General features: G+C 38.9%; 1 protein-coding gene and 1 non-coding gene across 4 annotated transcripts in view; both read right to left on the reverse strand.

Moving 5' to 3' along the window:
* The window catches only part of LOC124619699 (polyphosphoinositide phosphatase), a 183,931-nt gene that overhangs the window by 35,208 nt on the left and 124,941 nt on the right, over positions 1 to 23,782 (reverse strand). For all 3 annotated transcript variants that reach the window (XM_047146254.1, XM_047146256.1, XM_047146255.1), the window contains one exon: positions 19,072 to 19,297. In XM_047146254.1, the coding sequence (XP_047002210.1) occupies positions 19,072 to 19,297 (226 nt within the window). The remainder of the gene's footprint in view (positions 1 to 19,071; positions 19,298 to 23,782) is intronic.
* Trnat-ugu lies at positions 18,269 to 18,343 on the reverse strand. Its single transcript has one exon. It is a non-coding gene; the product is annotated as a tRNA-Thr (tRNA).

The raw sequence follows: 23,782 nt of genomic DNA on the forward strand, positions 1-23,782 counted from the left end.
TCGCTCTGTCTCTGTGCATTGGTTCCTGGAGGCTTCCATTGAAGCTGATTATTGCCCAGGACAAGCACACATCTTCAATGTCAATCATGCTACGGTTTGAGTACCATTCACTCTGCGCTGCATTCCGTAACCCTGGGCCAGCCAGCAGTCTGAACGAGGCTGACCTCCATCAGGTGCAGTGCACAGTCTCTGCTAGTTATGGCCATCCTACTGACTCCAATGAGTGATGTTGCTCACACACACCACTGTTCAGGTATAGCTGCTGACAATGGCTCACAGGGCTCTGCAGCCCACTACGTCATCCTGGGGTCAACAGTGAACAAACACCTATGCTTAACATGAATAAAAGTCTAATTCAACCTTGGGTGTCTTACTATCATTCCGTCACTTGCTTCCAGTAACCATGACCACTCTCAACCCATGTCCTGGCCAAGGGGCTTGACCTTCACATAGCTGTCTCCCCCACCAGCATGAAGGTCACGCCTCTGGCCTCTGCAGAACCAATAAAATGTCATCCACAACATTGTGGTCCAGGCTACTGTGTTGCTCAACCTACAGTGCTGAAAATCCTCTCACCAGACTTACTTAAGGCTAGAAAAAACATTATGCTCTTAGCTACACATGCTAGGGAAGATACTCTCTTTTCAAGTTCTTTCCATCATTCAATAATATTTTTCTGCCTTTACACCCTTTACAGTAACAGCAACTTAGAGCTACAATGATACTTCATGATGGTTGTTCACATGCTCCAGACTTCTCTCATTCTTCTGGAACATCAACAGATGCAGCAATTCATAGGCCTGTTGTACTTTTGTGTGAACTACGAGTGACTAGAAAGAACAGAGTTGCAATGTGGAGCAACATTCACACCTATGATGTTATGAGATTGCAGAAATATTTACACACAGAGCACTAACCTTTTTGGAAACATTCTCTGTCTACAGTGCTCAGCGACGAAAGATCATGATATGGGGGACATGAAAATGAAGTGATCTTGTGGTACAAATGTAGTTTGATCTTATTCCTTCCATTCTGTAACTCATGTACCTTAACTGAAGTATAGCCACGGCATCAATAATTCATTAGGGCTCAGATGATCATCCAGAAGTTTACACAACCAAAGAAGTGTCAAGAGGAGAGTAGGATGATTGTCTTGTTCTAAATTATTGACAGCTTCTTTGAATGGCATGATGAACACCAGGATCTGTTAGAAAAGGTACTGACTTCATTAATTGCTCAGGAATACACAAGGACTTCAAACAGCAGAACAAGCTCTGATAAAATGTTAGTTGCCATTTTTGCCTCACTGGGAAATGAGGTGGTTCTCCCAATGCCATGTTTAATAAATAATAAATACTGTCACTGTAGTGTAGGTTGTTTTACATGCATCATCCATCCAAATATTGGTTTGGAAAAAAGTTCTTTTACTGGCAATAACAACAATAACTCATGGTACCAGCACCTTTTTAATAAAGTCTGCAATCATATGAGGTAGTACAGCCTCCATCTCAACTTCACAATCCACTTCAGTTCCCACAGATATGAATGCTTGTGCTACCTTTTTGAAATGTGACCAATGAACCATACTGAAGACTATGGTCTTTGTGGCAAATGAGTGCCACTGAATCACAAGAAGTTCCCTTTTCGGTCACAGTGATTAACAGTGATATTACTCTGTGTCCTGTTTTCAAGCACATATGTTTCCTCATGATGGAGGTGGAGTAAACAAGACTATAACCATTTTGTTAGCATTGGATGAACTTTGTATGTTTTCCATCTGAAACATGAACTATAGCATTGAACTTTTTTCATACATCACACTTTCTATTCTCGAGCACATTTGCAGCTGTGTACATGCCACCACTTAATTTTCATATCACATCATCCGCAGTCTCACAAGACACAGTTTTATTAGAGGCCACCTGGTCCAAGAAGTAGGTTGTTTTCTCCTTGTGAGTGCTACACTACAACACCAAGATCATGCTCTCAGCTTCCCTAGTACATCATGGTGGACAATGGTGCAGCACATACTGGTAGACAGGTGGCAGCTCTGAGGACAGCAGTTATGAATGAGACATTCTTTCGCCACATTGGCACTGCAGATGGCAGACTTGCTACACAGTGGTAACGGCAGCATGCACACATTGGCTGCTCTGGAATCACTCTAATACAATTTTAAAGAAACTGTTGAGTAAAGCAATTTGATTCTCTCATATCTTACAGTCTTATTCATCAAGATCATGTTAAACTACCTATGTTTTCATTAATGGCCATAGTTATTGTGATAATTCGAAATTTAGTAACCCAATTCATGAAATTCAAACAGTCTGCAATACCAAACAGGGATCATTATTAGGTCATACATTGATGCATACGAAATGTAGCTGATGTACCAAAATTTTCTTAAAACCTATGACAACATCTATATTTGTCTTCCAACTCAATGAAATCAACTGTATGGAGTGCACTCACTTCCCCACACCGTGCTCAAAATAATGTTGTGAGAATAACTATTTAAACATCCATTGTATCTCGTAAACGGTTCAAGATATTGAAATGAGTTTTTGGTAAATGATAGCAAGCAAGGAGGAGAGTACTTTGCCATGCAGTTAATATGCAGAACTTCCTTGTCTACCACTATATACAAGTAACTACAGACTTCTTCTATACCATGATGCTATTTTTTATGGGCCATGATAGCTGGTAAAATGGGACTGGGTGTGGGTTTGCAAAAACGTAAGTGAAGAAATTGCACATTTATTTTTATACAAAGAATGGTCTTTTTTGTAAACTATTGACCTGACTTGTCCTCAATTGCTTATTTAGGGCTACTGTTGCTGTTTCGGGGTCCTACTGTAGTTGCAACTGCATTAGCATTTTAGTGAGATGAATCTCTGTAAACTGTACTGTGCTGTGTTTTGCCAAAAATGTAAATTTCAATGTGGCAACATGGAAGTTAGGTGTTACTAAAAACTTGCTACTAATGACACACTCCTGCATGCCTCAGTAAGGCAATGAGTTAATGAGCAGGAGGTGGCTGCAGTGTCTCTGTTCCGACTTGTCATATTCGTGGAACTATAGCAGGAGGGAGAAAAGCCAGTATAGTACCAATGTGACAGTGGACCTAGATTCTAGTAACTCACAACACTGGACTTGTACTCATTCTATTTTTGACCTCTATCTGTGACCTATAGCTGATGACTACTAGGGGAGATGCAATTTCTTTTGCATACCATATGTGCAATTGTATGGGCATCCCATGGGGTCAAGTTGTTTTTCCTCTGTTAAGTGATTTCAGTTGGGTTTTTGTCCTGTGGTCACTTATTTTGATATCTGTCATTTTGGAGTTACTGTGAAAATTTAAAGGGGGAATGTCAATGAGTCTTCATTAGAGAAACAATCTTAGATAAAAGAATTTAAAATTTGGCCTTCTCTTTGTCATCCGCTGTTTTGATGTCATTATCATTATTGATCAAGTGTCTGGACAGATGGTTTGCACATGTTTACTGATTTAATGCAAGACCAAAACTTCTTACAGTATTCTGTCAGATCAGTAGATAGAATTATTCTTTCAAGTATGCTGAACTCTTCATGCTCAACTAGGCTTTGGTTGCATTTAAATCTGCAGTGGATCCCTATTTGCTTTCAGATTAGCTTTCTAACATGGCTGTCTAACCACGCACATCTTTCCCATCCCTCATAAATTTGCTCAGCATGTACCTTCCTAATCAATTTTGTACAATATTGTTCAACTTTGACCATTCATACTCAAAATTTTCAGTGACAGATGAATGTTTGATAGCGATTTCATAGGTATTTTGAAGTCTGTTTCATGTCCCACTCACTAAGTAGATGTTTCATCCCACCTTTCCTTTCATCCCTATTGACACTTGAAGATAGCTATGCTGTAATGGCCTTGTAATCAGTGATTCCCTGTTCTGCACAAACTGAGCCAAAAGGCTGTAACTAGACAATCTAAGATCTTATCTGTATTTCCCAGTTCTCTGATTAATTGTTCAAGGTACTTTTCGAATAAGGCATTTAGAACAATTTCACATGATTCCCCGTCCCTCCTGCCTACCATAATTGCTCAAGTCTCCCAATCTAGAGATAGTGTATTGAAATCTGTTCTAATGCTATAACGTGACCAAGGAACTTATGTATAATATTCTCCAGGTTTTCTTACAAATGTTCTGTCACTACTATTACTGAGACATGAGGTCTACAAAAGCATCCGACTACCATGTCTAATCCACCTTTAACATTTAGCTTCATCCACATTATTTCTTATTCATAACCAGTATAAACCTCACAGTTATTCTATTACCTGTAACTATAAAAATTTCTCCATCACCAGTATCCAAGCCAATCTTTGTGATGTGCATTTCAATCAGAATTTAGAATTTAACTGCTATTAACATCTGGTTTCAGCAATTACATGTGGACATTATTACCATCCACAAACGAGACTAGTTCTGGGACCTCTGTGGATGCTCCTGCAGATACCTGATACCCTCTCCAACCTCTGATAGGCTATAAATAAAAAAATTTCATTACTAAAAGTTATGTATGTTTATGGTTACTTTTCAGTATAATCACCATAATGACTGAGGCATTTGTATTACCTGTGGCCAAGCTTTACAACACCCTCAACATAAAATGATGTTGTTGATGAGCTGAAATGAGTCTTGACACTGTCTTGAAGCTCTCATTAGTTTGCTAAGTGTTGCCTTCATAGCCATTTCTTCAATTCAGAGAAAATAAGGAAATTACTCTGTAGCATCTCATCCTGTCCCCACAAACACGAGTGTACAGTAGTGTACAAACATTCCATGTGACAATTATTTGTCATAATAGTTACTCTTTGATGTTAGTGACATAAACAATTACATGCCTCTTTTGATAGCCACCTGTTCAGCCTTCCACACATGTAAGCTATCTTGTATAGACGTGTTTTTTGTGGAAATATATGTTGAATTCTACCAGATATCACATATTTGGTGACCCTGACAATAACACAATAACACAACCACATCAGCTTCAGCATTCTGCGCCGCATCATACATGAACATTCATTACTTATGTGCCAGTCATGCTGTGCACATTCTCGCACGAAACTGTACAATCCACCATTCATCACACAGTACAGTTAATAGGGTTACAATTAAACCCCACCATTCTGGCAACACAACCAGGTGTTGTGGTTTGCACAGCTTGAGATACACTGCACACACGATTAATAAAAGAATTTCCTGAAATCATGCAGAAGTCATCTACTCTCCTGTTGGTAAAACACACAATGGTACATCACATTTTGACCTTGCCAGGCCTGCCATCTCACGCTACGCCTAGACGTTTGACACCAGAGAAGTTGCAAGTGGACAGCAAGAGTTTCGAGTAGCAGTTGGATAGCACCAATGCGTGTGGTACCAAAGAAGAACATGGTGTCCATGTGGCAATTACCTGCAGCTCAACACAAGGATCATCCCAGATCGGTACTAGGTGTCACATATAAAAGACTTATCTGCCAAAATTCATGGTAAGACTATATTTTCCACTACTGATCTAGTCTGGGTGTATTACCAGATCCCCACTGCCATAGAAGATATCCCCAAAACCGCAGCAATAACACCTTTCAGTCTATTCGAGTTCACTAGGATGCCTTTTGGTCTGTGCAATGCAGCACAGATGTTTCAGCGTTTCATGGATGAGATCACTAGGGACTTAGACTTCTGTTAATTTTAAATAGATGACATTTTGGCAGTGTCTGCAACGTAGAACAACATTTACATCATCTGGCTCTAACATTTAATCATTTATGTAGACAAGGCTTAGCAGTTAATCCTTCAAAGTGTACCTTTGGAGCGATGAAGTGCAATTTCTAGGTTACATGGTAGACCGCCACAATATAAAGTGGAAGCCATAAACAAGTACCCTCACCCAATAACAATCAGATAGTTATGTCAGTTTTTAGGGATCATGAATTTTTACCAAATATTTATATACAATTACACATCCATAACAGCATCTCTGAATGAATTTTCTAAGGGAACACCAAAGCCAAATGACAAGTTGCATTGGACATGCAAAGCAGACGACACTTTTCAAGCCATAAAACCAGCAATTGCAGAGGCTGAACAATTAGCACACCACATGGTACATGCTCCACTTGCACTTATGGTTGATGACTCATCTGCAGCCATTGGCACTGTACTGCAACAACAGGTTGAGCATTGTTGGCAGCCCATAGCATCCTTCAGTCAGAAGTTGTCACCTTCACAGCAACATTGGGCAAACTATGACTGTGAACTGTATGCAGCTTATGCTACAGTCAAGAAATTCAGGCATTTACTAGAGGTCCGACAGTTCGCTATTTATACAGATCACAAGCCGCTAATGTACGCCTTTGCTGTAAAACCAGAGAAAGCATCGCCAATGCAACTACGCCATTTAGATTACATTAGCCAATTCACAACCAGCATTATTTATACAGGGTGGAGAGAAGTAGTGTCATGAAATTTTAACCCTGGATAGCTGATGCCAGTAGGAACCAAAATTACTAGTGTTGTTTAAGATGACAACACACTATTTTTAAACTATGGAAACTTGGCACCATGCTCTCCAATTGGCCATGGGATTCTCCTGTTGCCATTCATCAGTTGACAGGCAGCACTATGTTTGTCAGTTCACACATACACATGTCCCTTGCCCTGTCGCTATCGATGTGATAAACTCACGTGTCGAACAGGTCTTGCTGTTTGTCTCCACCTCATGTCAGAGGCATTCATATGTAAGCTTTGCTTCAGAGCACACACACGTCCCCTGTGATTTAGTCCTACAGCAAACATGGCGGCACAATATTCGTTTGAAGAACAAGGAGATATGGTTTTTGTTTATGGACTAGCCGACAGTAATGCGCATGAAGCTCAACAGTTGAATGAGGAAAATGGTACCTAGCAAGAAGTCACCCACACCCACAAACATTTACAGCAATTCACTGGCGACTAGGCAAAACAGGCTTGTTAGCGGTATATCATGGTGATGCTGGAAGACCTCGAACATGACGGGATGCTGCATTTGAAGAGACTGTTCTCGACCGCATCTAGGTAGCACCTACAACAAGTACTCGAGCAGTTGGACATGACGTGGGGTCACTCATCAGTTAGTCTGGGAGATTTTGGGGCAAATTACCTTCAATTTTTGCAAGAAACTCTATCCAGCCTGCTGGAAGATGTTCCCCTGGACATATTACTATGGATGTGGTTGCATCTGTATATAACAGTCATGCTGTGTGCAGATATTTAAATGAACTCTTCGATGGCCAGGTAATTGGCAGAGGTGCTCATAAGAGATGACACCTGCGATCACCAGACCTCATGCCACCGGACTTTCCCTGAGGGATTCTTCAAGGTTCTAGTTCACCCACCCGGATGCAAACCACCTAGAAATGAAGAGGAATTAATGGACCGCACTCAACATGCCGCCAAACAAATCAGGGCAATTCCAGGAATCTTGGAAAGGGTTCAGCAAAACACCGTTCAATATTACCAAGTTTGTGTCATGTCAGAGGGTCGCCAGTTCGAGCAACTGCTTTAAGTAAACAATGTCCTAGCTACAAAAAAGGCCCTTTTCATGGCGGACACAATTTGTAAAAGACTTTCTGTATGCGAACTAACAGCTGTTGATGGGTTTGTTCCTGGTATGTCTTATCATGAAATTACAATGGATGTGTTGGAACCCCAGCGGATTCACCCCCAGGCCCCCAGAGTGGAGGCTGGCGCACTACCACTGAGTGTGTGGGCTGCCTTGGATACATCGCGATCTCCAGCAGGCAAAATATTCGCGGTCATGCACTGTCCAGAGCATCTGGCAACAAGACAACACCGCAGCCAATCAGAGCATGTGGCACCAAGTTTCCGTAATTTAAAAATTGTGTGTTGTCGACCTTCACAACAATAGTAATTTTGGTTCCTACGGGCATCAGCTATCCAGGGTTAAAATTTTGTGACACAATTTTTCTCCACCCTGTATGCAAGGGAAGCTGTACATACCAGTGGATGAACTATCACGTGTAGAGGTTGTGAATGTGACAGTAGACACATGCTCACATGTTGAAGATGTAATGGCTACCATCGATTTTGATGCCCTCACACATTCCCAACAACGTGATAGTAAGTTACAAGATTTGTTGAAATGACTAGGACGACTGAAATTACAACATGTTGCGATGCCTGAAGCAATGTTGAAATGTATTGTGGCCTATCTGGAGTAAAACCGTGTCCATTTGTGCCACAACACTTCTGAGCACAAGCAACCGCTTCAGTACACCACCTGGCACATCCAGGAGTACAAACCACTATTAGATTGATCAAAAAAAGTTTCTTCTAGCCTGGAGTGCAGGCAAACTGCAAAACATTTGTCAAGCAAAGCATTGCGTGTAAGAGAAACATGATGACACAGCCTGTCAGAGCACTGCTAGACACATTTCTGCCACTGAATCAACATTTTAAACATGTGCACATCGATATTGTAAGCCTGCTCACAGTCTCAGAAGGTTATAATTGTTGTCTTACAGTTGTGGACCAATTTACCAGGTGGCCTGAAGCATTCCCCATGAAGAATATCACAGCCGAAACTGTGGTACAGACATTTTTTCGCAGTTGTATCACCCAATTCAGCATACCACTATGGTTTACCACAGAGCAGGGACGACAATCCAAAGCCTACTTTTTCAGAGTATTAGCTAGATTATTAGGCATGAAGCATAAACGCACCACAGCCTAATATTTTGCATCAAAATGGTATAGCTGAACACCTGTATCACCAATTGAAAGCAGCTTTGCAATGTCACACAATGCAGAATTGGAAGGAGGAACTACCTGTTGTACTCCTTGGAATACAGATGTCATTCAAAAGCGATCTAAAGGCTACAGCAGCAGATCTGGTGTATGACCAAATGCTACATCTGCCAGGAGAATTCATGATCAATGTGGCAGATGATACAGTTGATGCATCAGCCTCTGCTGCTACATTACAAGAGCACATACGTCAATTTAGACCAACGGCGCCCAGAAGTCCAGCTGTGTCACACTCGTTTGTTTTCACAGATCTTGAGAACTGCACCCACATTTTCTTACACAATGATGCAATAAACATACTGATGCAGACACCATACGATAGACCATATCAAGTGTTTAAATACCCAACTGAAATTACTCAAGATGCCATTGGACTGCACCACTACTGTGAAGACAGGTACTGTCATGGAAGAGAGCTATTACGGAAGTCAGCATGCCTATCCTTTTGTTTAACAATAAACAGTTGCATTAATCATGGTTCCTGACTAAGAGGAAATGAAAATCAATTCGCCATTCACACATGAGGGCAGAATCAATTGACGTGGCCAGGTTTATGTGGCTGGAGCTTAGAACAGACAGACATTTTGAACTCGGCAGTGACAGAACATGTGGTGTGAGAGATGTACAGTTGCCTACTGCACACATAACTAAATAAAAAAAAAAACATATATTCATGTTCTCTTTCTTTGATCTGCCATACCAAATAACTCACTCTATAATTATTGGAGCTGCTAGTCTTCCCTCTCTGAAATCAGAACATATATCAAGCTTGTGGAGGGATTTCCCTCTAGCCTAAGGAAACCCTCATGTGCACACCATATGTACTGTGCTACACTAGTAGCCACTTCCTGTGTGTAGTGAATTTCACCATATGTTAGATAACTGACAGCAATACATCAACTCTACAGTACATTCACAGAAATGTTGGAAGGGGGAAGATGCAGGTTAATTAGCCAACAACAACTGTGGAACAGCAGCAGCCTCACATCAATATGGGCAATGGTGTAAAAAATTGACAAGTTAAAGACAAGTCAGGAAAAACCACTAATGAATAAAAACTGTCTGGAAATGCTAATTAAAAAAGTTAGGAATCAACCGGGTTGCCAGGTTGAACGTTTTCCTGTATGTTTAAATTTTTTACTGTTAGTTTAGCCTTACAATTTTTTTTATTTCCTTGTACAACACGTGCTTCCATTTTTTAATATTTGGCACTGGCCTATTGTAGAACCCAAGACAATTTGTCCCCTTAATATAAATACAACAAAAATGCACACCAATTTGATTATATTTGTTATTATCACCATGCAGATATAGATTTTATGGTAGTATATGTTTATCTTGGTACTTCTGAAGATAACTTGATTGCAGAATCGATAGTGTTGTCGACATACTTAATTTCCAGTTCTGATGCTATACACATATTCATAAACTTCATTGCAAAGATAATTTCTTGAATCCATACAATATGTGCCCTACTAATTTACTTTTGTTCGACAATTGTACTGAGTTCACCAGTGAAAAAGAAAGGCTACAAGCAACATCTGTACAGTGAAGAGTGCTTCAAGAAATGGGAAGATACTTTTACGTGGGTTAGACCTGGTTCAGCGTCTGATAAACATGCTTTTTGTACATTGTGCAGGAAGGAATTCAGCATTTCACAGGGTGAACAGTTTGACCTCAAGCGATTTGCCCAGTACAAAGGATATCAGTTAAAGGAGAAAGCAAGGAACCAAACCAAGAAAGTCCCTAAATATGTTACGAACACTAAGTAATCTGAAGCCAATGTTGTCACATCTTACTTCTGTATCTCACAGCCAAACATAAGCAGAGTTAAGCAAGTTTGGACTGTTGACAACACATTTATTCTCAGATTCAGAAACATCTGTAAAACTTTCCTGTGGCAAGACAAAGGTAGAAATATTGGTGTAAAACACATTAGCACCTAAAAGTATCAGTGATTTTGTTAATATTCTAAAATCTCCTGAAAGTAGTAAGTTTTTCTCAGTAGCTACAGATGCCTCCAACAGAGGCAACAAAAAGATGTTCCCAATTTGTATAAGATACTTTGAACTGTTAGTAGGCATACAGAATAAACTGTTGAGGTTGACTGAACAGTCTGATGAATCTTCAAATACGGTGGTAAAGTTAACTGTTGATAGTCTGGATAGCCACTCACTAAAATATTAATAATTCACAATTCACAGTACATAGTGCTGACAGTGCTGATGTAAGTTTTGGCAGGAAACAATCGGTTTATCAATTGTTGCTTTCCAAGAATGCCAATCTACAGAAAGTGAGTTGTTTAAATCACATGATTCATAATGCAATGAAGCAGATCATGCAAGAGCTGAAAATTGATGTAGAGAACCTTGTTTCAATATATATTCATTTCTCTGTATCAGCTAAAAGGTGTCAGGAACTGAAGCCATTTTTGAATTTATCCATCCTGAGTGTTCTGAGATATTAAGGCATGTGTCCACAGCATTGCTCTTCTTAACTCGTGCCATAAACAGATTGATTGAGTACTGGCCAGGTATAAAGAGCTATTTCAAGAGTGTTGATGCCTGTCCAAAGCAAGTTGCATCAGTATTTTTAGCTGAAGACCCAGAGAAAGGAACTATTCCTGAAATATATTTGCATTTTGTGTCAGATATAGAAGGTCAAATGAAATGAGTATCAAAATGCTTGGAAGAAAGGGAGTCAAGTATTGTTGGATCACATAACATTCTGTGCAATATCTATAAGAAAAATCACACAGCGAAAGAAAGATAAATTCTATGGGAGAGAACCAAGAAATTAATGCCTTAATAAGATTTCATGTGAATTTCATTCTCTCTATGACACACTGTTGAAATATCTTGAAACCCATTTGGACTTATCAGTTAGTAATAAGCATGCAATGTTGGAACCTCTTTCTTTGAATGGGGAAATACAATATTGCGACCTCGGACCTGCAGTGGAAATACTAACCTGGATCAGCTACATGAAGAATTTTTGAGGTGAAAGATACTTTACTGACTGCATCACTAAGGATGGTGGTGATGTGTCTATATGAGTGGAATTATTCACACTAACGTCTTAACAAAAAGTGACAAATATTTCTCAACTCATGTGTGATATACTAAGCATAGCAGGTTCAAATGTGTTTGTGGAACAAGTGTTTTTGATGATTAAGAACAAGTAGACTGACACTGGGAACAGGTATTCACCTGAACTCATCAAATCAGAGCTTGAAGTGGTAATAAATTTTGACATTCCCTGCAAAGACTCTTTTAATCTACTACAGAATGACATTACATTTCTAAAAGCTGAATCAGTTTCAGAATGTCTCAGTGATATGAAGCAATAGGGTTTAAGATATATGTGTGAGCGAGTTTTAATCAAAAATTGGATATAATAAAAATATGAATGCATAGTTATTAAAAATATGTCTATGAAAAATCTTCCTTTTTTTCTGAAGAAAGTGGCAATCTTACGAAGCAATAACAAGAGAATTTAAGGTAAGTCAAGGAGCAATTGCCAGGAACTTAAAAGGAAGTCATAAAGCAACTATAAAGCAACTGAAGGTGGGTACAGCAGAAACAGAATGGCATATAGAAGAGGAATATGTCATTTTATGGGGAAAAAAAATGGAGTTTGACAGGCAAGGGGCATAATCTCAAATTCAGATGAGCTACCAAAAGTGAGCATAATGAGTAGAAAAGGTAGAAAAAAAGAAAGCCAAAACCAAAGTTATTGAAGTATGTCAAAACATTGCAGATAGTATCATGGTAGTTAAACAAAAACTTCAAATGAAAATTAATATGTATTTAACACATTATCAAATGTAAGAACCTCATAGGTGCAGTGCACGTATGTCATTGTGAGAAAGCTTACTGTACATGTTGTGAGTTCACCAAAACCACTCAATACAATCCAAAAGTTGAATTCTTCAGGGCCCAGTATCGTTTATACATAATTTCAAAAGCACGCCATCAGTTGCATAGACGGAGGTAGGAATGATTACTTATATCACATGGACACACATAGAAGCACATAACTGGAACATGTGGCTGGACACAGAGAAAATTCACATTGTATGAGTGAAGCTAAATTTTTAGTGAAATGTTGGTCCAAAAGTAAGCAAGACAGAATATCTAACTCTTTCTGTATATGATACAAGTACTTTTGCAACTCACCTGGATAGCTGTGTGTGTTAAAGCACTGCTTTTGCGATGGGGAGATGCACCTGGAGGATTAACGACAAGGGATGGTGTGCTGGCCAGTCTGGATGTGGTTTTTCGGCAGTTTCCCACTTCCAACTAGGTGAATACAAGGCTAGTATCCAAGTCCCACCTCAGTTACATGACTTCCAAAAAGTTTAGAAAACTTTCACGCAGTTTCACATGACTAACACTACATGCACCAATTAGGGTGCACACATTCTGTCCTGAGGGGCAGGGGAGCGGGCAACAGGGTGGTGACAGGAAGGGTATCTGGTCACCCCTTAAACTAACCATGACAAATTGTGCAGATATGGGAACAAAGGCACACGAAAAAGAAGAAGATAAGTGCCTTTGCAAAAGATGTGGAATATTACATAAATGGTACAGCAAAGAGATTAATGGGTACCATCAGTTTGTAGCCTACAGAGAATATACTTTCACTTATTCAGGATAAAATAGAACACATACTGTTTCTGGTATAGAATTCTCATACAAGGCAAATTTTTCCATCACACAGCTACTGAATTATCAGTGAGTTTGGTGCAGATGACTTCACTATAGAGTAATCTTAACTGACTGTTGTAACATAATCAAGACCAAGACACGTTGTGAATACCTGCAGGTATTGAAAAAAAAAGTTAATATAAAAACTATGCCAACTAAAATTAACTATTTCATGCTTAAATACTTATATCCCATGTCTTTAGAAAAAGATTGACTTTTTAACACAAAATTTTGTAAATTCAGTTATATTAAATTTTGCTAAATAAGTACCAGCAATTGTATCTGACAATATGTAATACATACAGAATTGTCAAGTTGTTATTTATGCCTAATTTGACGTAAATTTACAATTCAGTTGTTTGTACTTACCTTCATGATTACAATGATGCTGTTGGTTTTACTAGAAGCCCGAGTAATTAAAAGTTAAGAGTAACTGAAATTATGACAACACTGTATTGTTCAAAAAAATTTTGAGCTAATGGCCAGCACAGGAGCTATTGTCAGCATTAATTTGACAGCTAACATTCCCAGCTATCCAAAAACATATTTTAAAATATCTGAAACTAATTAACTTATGAAATAACTGACATTAAAAGTTGGAACCCTCATAATTTCGAATGCCTATTTTGCTTTAATGCCTACAAGATTCTAAATTTTGACAATATATTTTTAATTGCTATATTTTTCCTGAAAAAAAGACAACACCTCTCACTAATTAATTAGGCCACTAATTATGATGCTGACTGATTAAGGATTATGAAAGATTTATTTAAATATAGATGACATATTCATTAATAGGGGATTTCAGACTACAGATGCATAATATGGTTCACTACACCTTTATGATTTACTATACTTCAAAATTTTTCATAAACTAGACAATAATAAATCTTACGATCCCTGTGAAAAATTAAAATCTAGAAACCTAACCTTGCTGATTTTCAAAGCATTAACGAGTTTCAGAAAAATCATCATATTTTTACACTTTTCTTTAAATAGTGTCCTCTCCCACAAAACAGTCAGTCCATGATAGGCAAGCACCAGAATAGCATTATCATGTCAGTTTGAGTGGGAGTCTGCAGTTAGGAAGCAAACGCTAAACATCTATGCAGCTTATAGCCTGCAGCTGACAAGCAACCAAATAACTTCTCTACATCAGGTTATATTGGTGTACTGAAATAGCAATATCAATGTATCAAAAAGTTATATGACCAGTTACCATCTGAATAACATAAATATGTTGGTTGCAGTGAATTTCCCAGGCTAATTATCCAAAACCTAACACATAACTTGAAAAAAAAAATGAGCTTTGACATAATTTGTGTGATATCCATGTATTGTATCAGAAATCGCAAAGTGTCAATGTTTCATTACTAACATTAACTGACAGTGTTATTAACTTTGGTGACAGTACAGCAAGTTATTTCATGTGCACTGTTAACTGCATATTTCTCTTAATGTATATTATGCGACTGTGAAGTTCAACAAATACTGTGACTCTGATTAATGGTTGAATTAGTTCTCCTAAGGATATGTTTTACAAAGGAACAGATGTATGTCCCTTTACCTGTTTAAAGTGTGATCTGTAACACTGGAACTGGCCATCAACAAAGTACAGTGCAAATAAAGTGGGTGGAACTACTATTAAAATTCACCTATTGCATGATCTGCATCATTTGGCACTATCCTACATAGAATCATTTTCAGCGTATTATTTCAGTACATCAAGACACAAGACTTAGGGACACAAGGAACAAAGTGCATCAACAGCAAAGGTGGATATCGCAAATTCATTTTGTGAGGAAGCAAGAAGCAGTCATACAGTATGACTTGTTAGTGCAAACTGTGTCACTACAATGCATAGAGAGCTTCAGTATACAAACATTTAAAAGTTCAGATACCTTGCTTCATTTGAAAACTTGAAATTTACCAAATATTCACTATTTTTCATCAGTTCATTTTCTACGTACTAGTCCAGCTTCTGGACATTACCTTGCCGCTAAAGAAGGCAATGAAGCCAACGTCAAGAAAATCAGCTAACTAAAATCTTTATAACTTAGTATGTGGAGTTACCCTTTAACGCAACTCACTTCAGAATAATGACAAACATCTAGTCTGAGGATAGCATCCAGTCTGAGGACAGTTCATTGAATATGCAGCTCTAAAGAGGTACATTAAACAGTGACACTGATATGCAGAAATTTGTTTACTACTCTATTTTCACTCAGTTACCTCAAATGGCATCACAGAAAAGGCTAGACAGCATGATCTGACATGTCAGTCTGCAGATTTTAAGGAGGTCATTATTCAAGTGCCTTGGAATTCTACCATTTAGACCCCTACCCGTATATCCACTAACAGGGTTATTGGTTACCGTAATTTAAAAGAGATGGCAACATTAATTCTGCAAAGACTAGAGAGGAAACTATGTACACTTCAATAAGACTTCCTCATCTTTGTACGGAAAGGTATGGTCTATTCTGCAAGTTCTATACTCAGTAAGTTTTCAGACTACCTAAAAAGTATGTGAGATAAACCCCAAAAAGACTTTCTTTCGGTACAAAGCTTTCATTCTGTAGTGATCTGTGCCTCTCACATTGTGGGTTGTGCACACCTCTCATGACATCTTACCAGCAAACAATAATTGATGTGGAGTCCTCAAACAACTAGTAAAGTTAGCCTTTATTTAACTAAAGGAATTGATAGTTATTTTTAGAAGACATATATTTTCCTATTTTTACTTATATTATGAGGACATAAAATGACAATGAGTGCGTTCTGGTGTAACATCAAGCGCCAGCACATCGGCCTGAATGAAACAGCAGAGAAGGCTGTGGCAACATCAGCCAATAAACGCTGACTAGGATAACACAACGACAGGAGCGGCACCTATACGAAGGGAATATAATCGCCGCTCCAGCTAGCCTCGGCTGCACTAGAAGAGCCACACTAGAAGACGAGTTGTGATATAAACACTATAGCATTGACTTGTGGACTACTTCTTTCGTTGCATGGAAATTGTATATATCAAAGGACACTGATTATTTGCATGTTGCCAATTGCTTACAACACCTCTTTGTAAAAAGGCACAGTTAAGTATTGTCAGTTTACTTCACTGTAATAAACTCCATTAATAAGATTTGCTTGAATTGTTGTTTAGCTATCTGAGAAAGCAGCATCCTAGGCACCCGATATTACACGAGTGGTAGGACACCACAGAGTGGACACTGAGTCTATCAGGAGGTCGTGCCAAAATTCAGCCACTTTTGGAACAGAGGTAGAAGCTCTGTGAACCACAGTGTTCCAGCATGGAAAAGTACCAAATTCTCTGAAGTCCATCCATAATGCCAACAATATAAAAAAGAAAGAAGCACCTTACTTTATTACCTACAGTCAGTACAAGGTTGGTCTTGATGGAAGCCAGACAGTTGTTGCATCACATCAATATGTGCGACGAACACTTAAGGACAAAATAGGTCCAATAGTTAACTGATTTCGAAGTATTTCATTTCAAATCAAGGCCAAATACTAAATGTGGGTGTTGATTACTTGTTTGCTATAACTGAAAATTACAAAAAAAAAAATTAGATCAAGTTCACAGCCATAAACACTTTGTGGGAGACCACACTTCAAGAAAGTGAATAGCTATGACTATAAACAAAGAAACTGCAACACTGTCAGTCTGTCAAGGTGTTCCTCCCTTTGCTTTAGAGTATTTACTGTTCTGTTGTCTTTATTTGTTTACATTAATGTACCTCTTGCTTTCATATGTTCTTATTTTTCATCAGAAGTCTGTTAATTTTGTAGTGGCTTGTTACTTGACCACAGTGTCAGGATTACGTGGTATCACAAAATCTGGGAAAAAACTAAAATAAAAAGTAAATATAAATTTGTACACTACCATGTGATAATTTGAGAGTTGGCCTACAAAAGGGTCTGATCTAAGAATATTAGTGTGTGAATTTAAGATATTACATTAAGATATTTACTTATACTATGCACTTTCTTAATAATGAGTGTTAAGGAAGCACACATCGCAATGCCTAAATGCATGGATAATCCTTGTCAGTTACCTCCCTACAATTTTTTTCAATGTTTTATGAGATAACAAATATAAAGCTTACAAAATTAGAGTAAATGGGTCATGGGCCAGATACATTGGCCTGACGCATATTATGTACTGATAATTATTTGCAAAAATTATCCAATCAAACAGCAAAGTGTTACAGGGTTAAAAATAAATAAATAAAAACAGTATCATTGTTTAATTGTCTGAGATATGAGCAGATAATAACCATGAATTTTGTTTGTTTGTGCATTTACTTTTCAGTGGCAGCAATGAGAACCAGGACTGTAAAAACAATAACTACTACACTCACTGCCAACTGGTAAAGGCTCATCAGATATAACTATAACGATTCTATTTCATTTCTCAAGTCATTGTCCCTTTCCTTTTTTGTCAAACAATCATACCTCATTTTTCTTTCCCTTTTGATTGTAATTCCTTTTTTTCCCCTTCAATTATTTTCTGCCACTGTCATCTAGGTCCAATACCCACCTCTACATTATAGTAACTGCTCTGAAAGAACTGATACCAATGATGAGCATGCAGCTTCTCTAGAAATAAATGATAATTAATCGAAACCCTCAGCTGCCAACAAGTGGTGTTGATATACCTCAATGTGGACAGATGAAAATGTGTGCCCCGACCGGGACTTGAACCCGGGATCTCCTGCTTACATGGCAGGTGCTCTATCCATCTGAGCCACCGAGGGCACAGAGGATAGCTTGACTGCAGGGACTTATCCCTTGCACACTTCCCGTGAGACCCACATTCCCAACTGTCCACAACCTACATTCATAATGTTCCTAAAGGATATTTGTACATTCACTCATTACTCGCGCTAACTAAGGTGATGATTCCTGTAATAGTTCATCTGGCTTATTTTTTCACTGACTGATGAATGGTTTTAACTAAGTGACTGTTACAGTGTCATACGGTTACACTTACTGTCATGATCCTGACTACTGTATTTCATACTGCAGTGTATGTTTGTAACAGCTCTTTGCCGTGTTCCTCACCCAAAGTACCATGTAACCTATCCCCATAAAAAAGCCATCCTGAATACGAGAATAGCACTGCACTTGCTTGGTTTATTTGTCTCAATGTGTCATTTATCATCTTTGCACTATTTTTCATTCTCCCACTTATGTCCTTAGCTTCCAATGAAAGGTCAAATGTTCAGTCTGTTTTGATTTTTAATTTGTTTTTACATGTTGTTATCACAAAAGTATGATTCTCGGAGATTTTGAAGTAAATTTATCTGAAATGCTTCTTTCTAGTTACCTTTACCATGCCATAATCAATAATATCTTTAAATGAAGGCTTTTATTTTACTGTAGTTGCATTGAAATACAAAAGCCCTATTGTCTAATGACCAGGTATATTGATGAATAAATATGTTAAGGATTTTGTTTATATATAAAAATGGTATATCACTCACCAGAAAATGTATTACTGTAATAACGGCTCAAGGTTTGCATTATATCATTGCCTTGTGATGTCCATGGTGCTGTCTTTCGATATGTTTTGATGCGATGCACTAGTTGCGATCCACCATACTGCAATGCCAATGTGTCTCCATGGTCCTCATACAGTTCTTCCAACATACGCACACAGTCCGAATCAAAATCAATACGTGGTGCATCCAAGACACCCAAGGCACACAGCTGTTAAATATAAATTTTGCATGGACTAAACAAACTGTAGTCATGAAAAAGGGAAAGGAAAGAAAAACTGGCATAAAGTTAATGATTTTCAGTAAAAATATTTTACGCATGTTGGCAGACGGTCTAATTTACGTTTTAGTCATGTCTTTAAGTAGTTAAATGCTATCCTCTGTTCTTTCTACCTAGCATGTTTATTACACCCCGCATCTACAATTAGCAGCACTACATATTTCAGTAGTTCTCTGTCCCTGTTCCTGTTATTGTTGTGATGGTGGTGGTGGTGGTGGTGGTGGTGTTCAGCTTGAAGACTGGTTTGATGCAGCTCTCCATGCTACTCTATCCTGTGTGAGCCATTTCATCTCTGAATCTCCTGATGCCAACATCCTCCTGATTAGTCCCACCCAGAGATCCAAATGGGGGAGTATTTCACTTCTGGAATATTTTATCCACGTGTATGCCATCTTCATTTAACTATATAGTAGGGCTTCATGCCCATAGCAAAAATTGTGGCTGTAGTTTCCCCTTGCTTTCAGCCGTTCGTAGTACCAGCACAGCAAAGCTGTTTTGGGTGATGATACCAGGCCAGATCAGCCAGTTATCCAGACTGTTCCCTTGCAGCTACTGAAAAGGCTACTGTCCCTCTTCAGGAACAACACATTTGTCTGGCCTCACAACAGATACCTCTCCTTTTTTTTGGGGGGGGGGGGGGGGGGAGGGCAGGAGGGGGGGGGAAGGTCTCTGTTCCTAAAACTTCTTTCCACTCAGTGCCTACTTCTGTAGGTCTTCGCATTTTCTGCTAACCAGTTTATATCCTAAAAGGGTTTCTGGGTGATTTGTCCATCACCTAATCATTTCAACCCCTACCGTACATTATCTAGCCATTTTTATTAACTTTCCACATTTCAATTGCTTCAGATTGATTCCACAGTTCTGCTACTACCCATGTCTGATTTTCATACAACACTTTTTTGTAACTGCTATCATAATTATATGCATATGTTTAACATTAATTGATATATTTGGCAAAAATGAGTGACAATTTTCTCTTAAAACATTATTCTTCCTTCAGACATGCTGTAAAGCTTGTTTATCAGATACTGATTTTCTTTAACTTATATTATCGTGACTTTCTAATTTTGATTTTTAACCAGTCTTTATGCTCCATCCTGGATAATGTTGTTGTTTATGTTGTTACCAGGGCATAGAGCAAGGTTATTAGCAGCTGCAATCACACTCAAATAATTATGTGGCCCTTTGACAGATTACACACAAAATGAAAAAGTAAAATAATGACATCAATAATAAAAACAAAATATTGTAGTGCATAAAAAGGTAAAGTGCACAAAAATATCACGACAAAAATAAATGGGAAATGGGTAATTGCTGGTCCACTTCTGTAGCTGAGTGGTTGCCATGCCTGACCGCCATGTGGATGATCCAGGTTAAATCCCCCAGGCTGCCATGGACTTTTTCGCTGGTGGGTGAAAACTGTGCCGCATGTCAGCACAAATTATGTCTGCTGCTTGGGCTTTTAGACCATTGTTGGCTCCTTTTGGTGGCTGGCTGAATTGGTGAAGGCAGCTAGCATCACCCATGTGGCAGAAGCTTAGCTCACTGTTTGTAGCATCTTATCCAGAGTCAATCACAGTCCTCTGGTTTGGAGCAGAGTGGGAGGTCTAAACCAGAGTCTTAGACAATTCTGGATGATATTGGACATGACTTTCTCAACCTCTGTTACTGGGTGGAGGATTGTAGGGGCCCTTCAAACAGTCAGGCATGCATTATACACAGAAGGTAACTACCACGGTACCAGAGTAGGTGTAACGTGCACTGTTACCCTCTTCCCCCACCCACTCCCACCCCGTTAAGTGCAGTAACATCCAAGGCAAGGGTCCAGAATTAGTATTGCTTATTAAAAGTAATAATGCCCCGATACTTTGAGGAACACAAAGTTGGTTGAAACCAGAAACGATCAACAATGAAATCCTAAACACAGACTGGAATATACACTGACCAGCCAGAACACTATGTCCACCGACCTACTATTGACATAAACCCATCCAGGTGATAGCATCACTTGGTGAGGAATGACTGCTAGTCAGACACACACACAGTGATGTAGTATCAGTGAGCAAGAAGGTAAGGGGGAAGGCTCATGATCTGTCCGAGTTTGACCAACGACAGATTTTGTTGGCCTGGAGGCTTGACATGAGCATTTCAGAAACTGCACAACTTGCCACGTGTTCGAAGAGTGCTGTGGTGTGTCTTCAATGCGTAGTGAAGCCAAGGTGAAACCATGTTGAGACATTGTGGGGTTGGGCGGCCACCCCTCATTACAGATGGTGGATGTCGTCTGGGCTGACAGACTGGCAAAACAGAACAGGCAATGAACTGTGGTGGAACTAACACCAGAATTTACTGCTGAGCAAAATACAAGTGTGTCTGAATATACACTGTACCAAACACTTCTAACGATGGGCCTTTGCAGCTGATGACCCATGCATGTGCCAATGTTAACAACACAACATCAGTGACTATGATTGAAATGGGCACTTGACCATCAGCACTGGATGTTGGCGCAGTGGCAGAGCATTGCATGGTCTGATGAATCCTGATACCTTCTTCATCATGCTGAAGGGAAGGCGCGAATCTGCTCTTTGACACCTGCACTGCAGGATGGGAACAAGGTAGCGGCAGCTTCAGTATGTTCTGGGGAACATTCACATGGGCATCCATAGGTCCAGTGGAACTCGTGGAAGGCACCACAATAGCCAAGCAATATTGAGCACAGGTTTTAGACCACGTACATCCCTTCATGGTGATCATTTTTCAATAAGGCCAGGAGGGTGATGGAGTTGTTGTCTTAACCCAATTGAACACATATGGGACATGACAGAATGTGGCATCAGAGCTCATGGTCTCCACTCCCTGATATTTACAGGAATTAAGTGACTTGTGTGTGCAGATGTGGTGACAACTCCCTCAGTGACCTACCGAGGCCTCACTGTTACCATGCCACAACATGTAGCCACTGTTATCCATGCAAAAGGTGGACAGAGTAGCTATTAGGTAGGTGGTCATAAGTTTCTGACTGATGAGTGTATCTCTCAAGGATGGGGTAGAAGCCAATGGTGGCATCATATTTACTGCAGTAAAGAATTCTTTAATATCTTGTAAGGTTATTAGGGATTCTGAATGTGAAATAATGTGGGTGAAGTTAAGCATCAGAGATGGGGAAAACATTGTAACAGGCCACCAGCATCAGTAGTCGTAGTGGCAGAGCACTTCAGAGAGAACTTGCAGAATACTGTGAATTAGTTCCCCCGTCATGCTACAGTAACAGACTTCCTAGCAACAAACAAATCTGAACTTCTCTAATCAGTTAATGTAGAAGAGGACATCAGCGATCATTAGGCTGTGACAGATTTGATGACTAAAGATTTTACAAGGAATGCTAAGAAATGTATGAAAATATTTTTGCTTAACAAAAGCTACAGGATATTATATGAAGAGTACCTCAGCAGTCAACATCAAATACTCAGTTTTGAGGATGAAGATAGTGAGCATAAATGGATAAAATTCAAAAACATTGTTAAATATACATCAGAAAAATATTTTCTGTACAAGATTTTAAACAATGGGAAAGGCCCACTTTGGTTTAATGGTCATTTCTAGAGAAGCAAGGAGAGCTTCTATACAGGTTTAAGTGAGGTCAAAAAATCTATCTGACAAACAAAAGCTGTAAGGAATGAAAATGAGCATGAGGAGCACAATAAGAGAAATGTTCAACAAATTTGAAAGTAAAATTTTTCCAACTGATCTGAAAGAAAACCCTTAGAAACTTTGGTATTATATAAAACAGTAAGTAGACCAAAATCATCTACTCAGTCAGTGTTCATAGTAACACCAAAATGGAAAATGGCAGATAGAAGGCAGAAATATTGAATTTGGTTTTCCAAAATTGTTTCACTGCAGAAAATCATAATACACTCCCTCCTTTCAATCATCACATGAACACCAAAACGCCACACATTGAAATAAATTGTCATAGATTAGAAAAGGAACTATAATTGTTTAATATTGCAAAGGCTTCTGGATCATATGAAATGACTGTAAGACTCTACAGAGATTATGCATAAGGAATTGCTCCCCTTCTAGTAGTAGTTTACCACAGGTTGCTGGAGCAGTGATGGGCATCTAGGAACTGGAAAATGTGCAAGTCATTCTCATTTTCAAGAAGAGTTGGAGGACAAATACACATAATTATGTGGCTTTATCACTGATGTCAATCCACTGTAGAATTATGGAACCTGGTTTTTGCTCATTTATTATGACATTATTGGAGAATGAAAATCTCTTCAATAAAAGTCAACATGGGTTCAGAAAATAGAGATCTCACAAAACTCAGCTCACTCTATTCATCCCTGAGATTCACAGCACTGTAGATAGTGCGCCCTCAGGTTGATGCCCTTTTCGTTGGCTTCA

The sequence above is a fragment of the Schistocerca americana genome, chromosome 6, assembly GCF_021461395.2.
Source record: "Schistocerca americana isolate TAMUIC-IGC-003095 chromosome 6, iqSchAmer2.1, whole genome shotgun sequence".
Taxonomy (NCBI): Eukaryota; Metazoa; Arthropoda; class Insecta; order Orthoptera; family Acrididae; genus Schistocerca; species Schistocerca americana.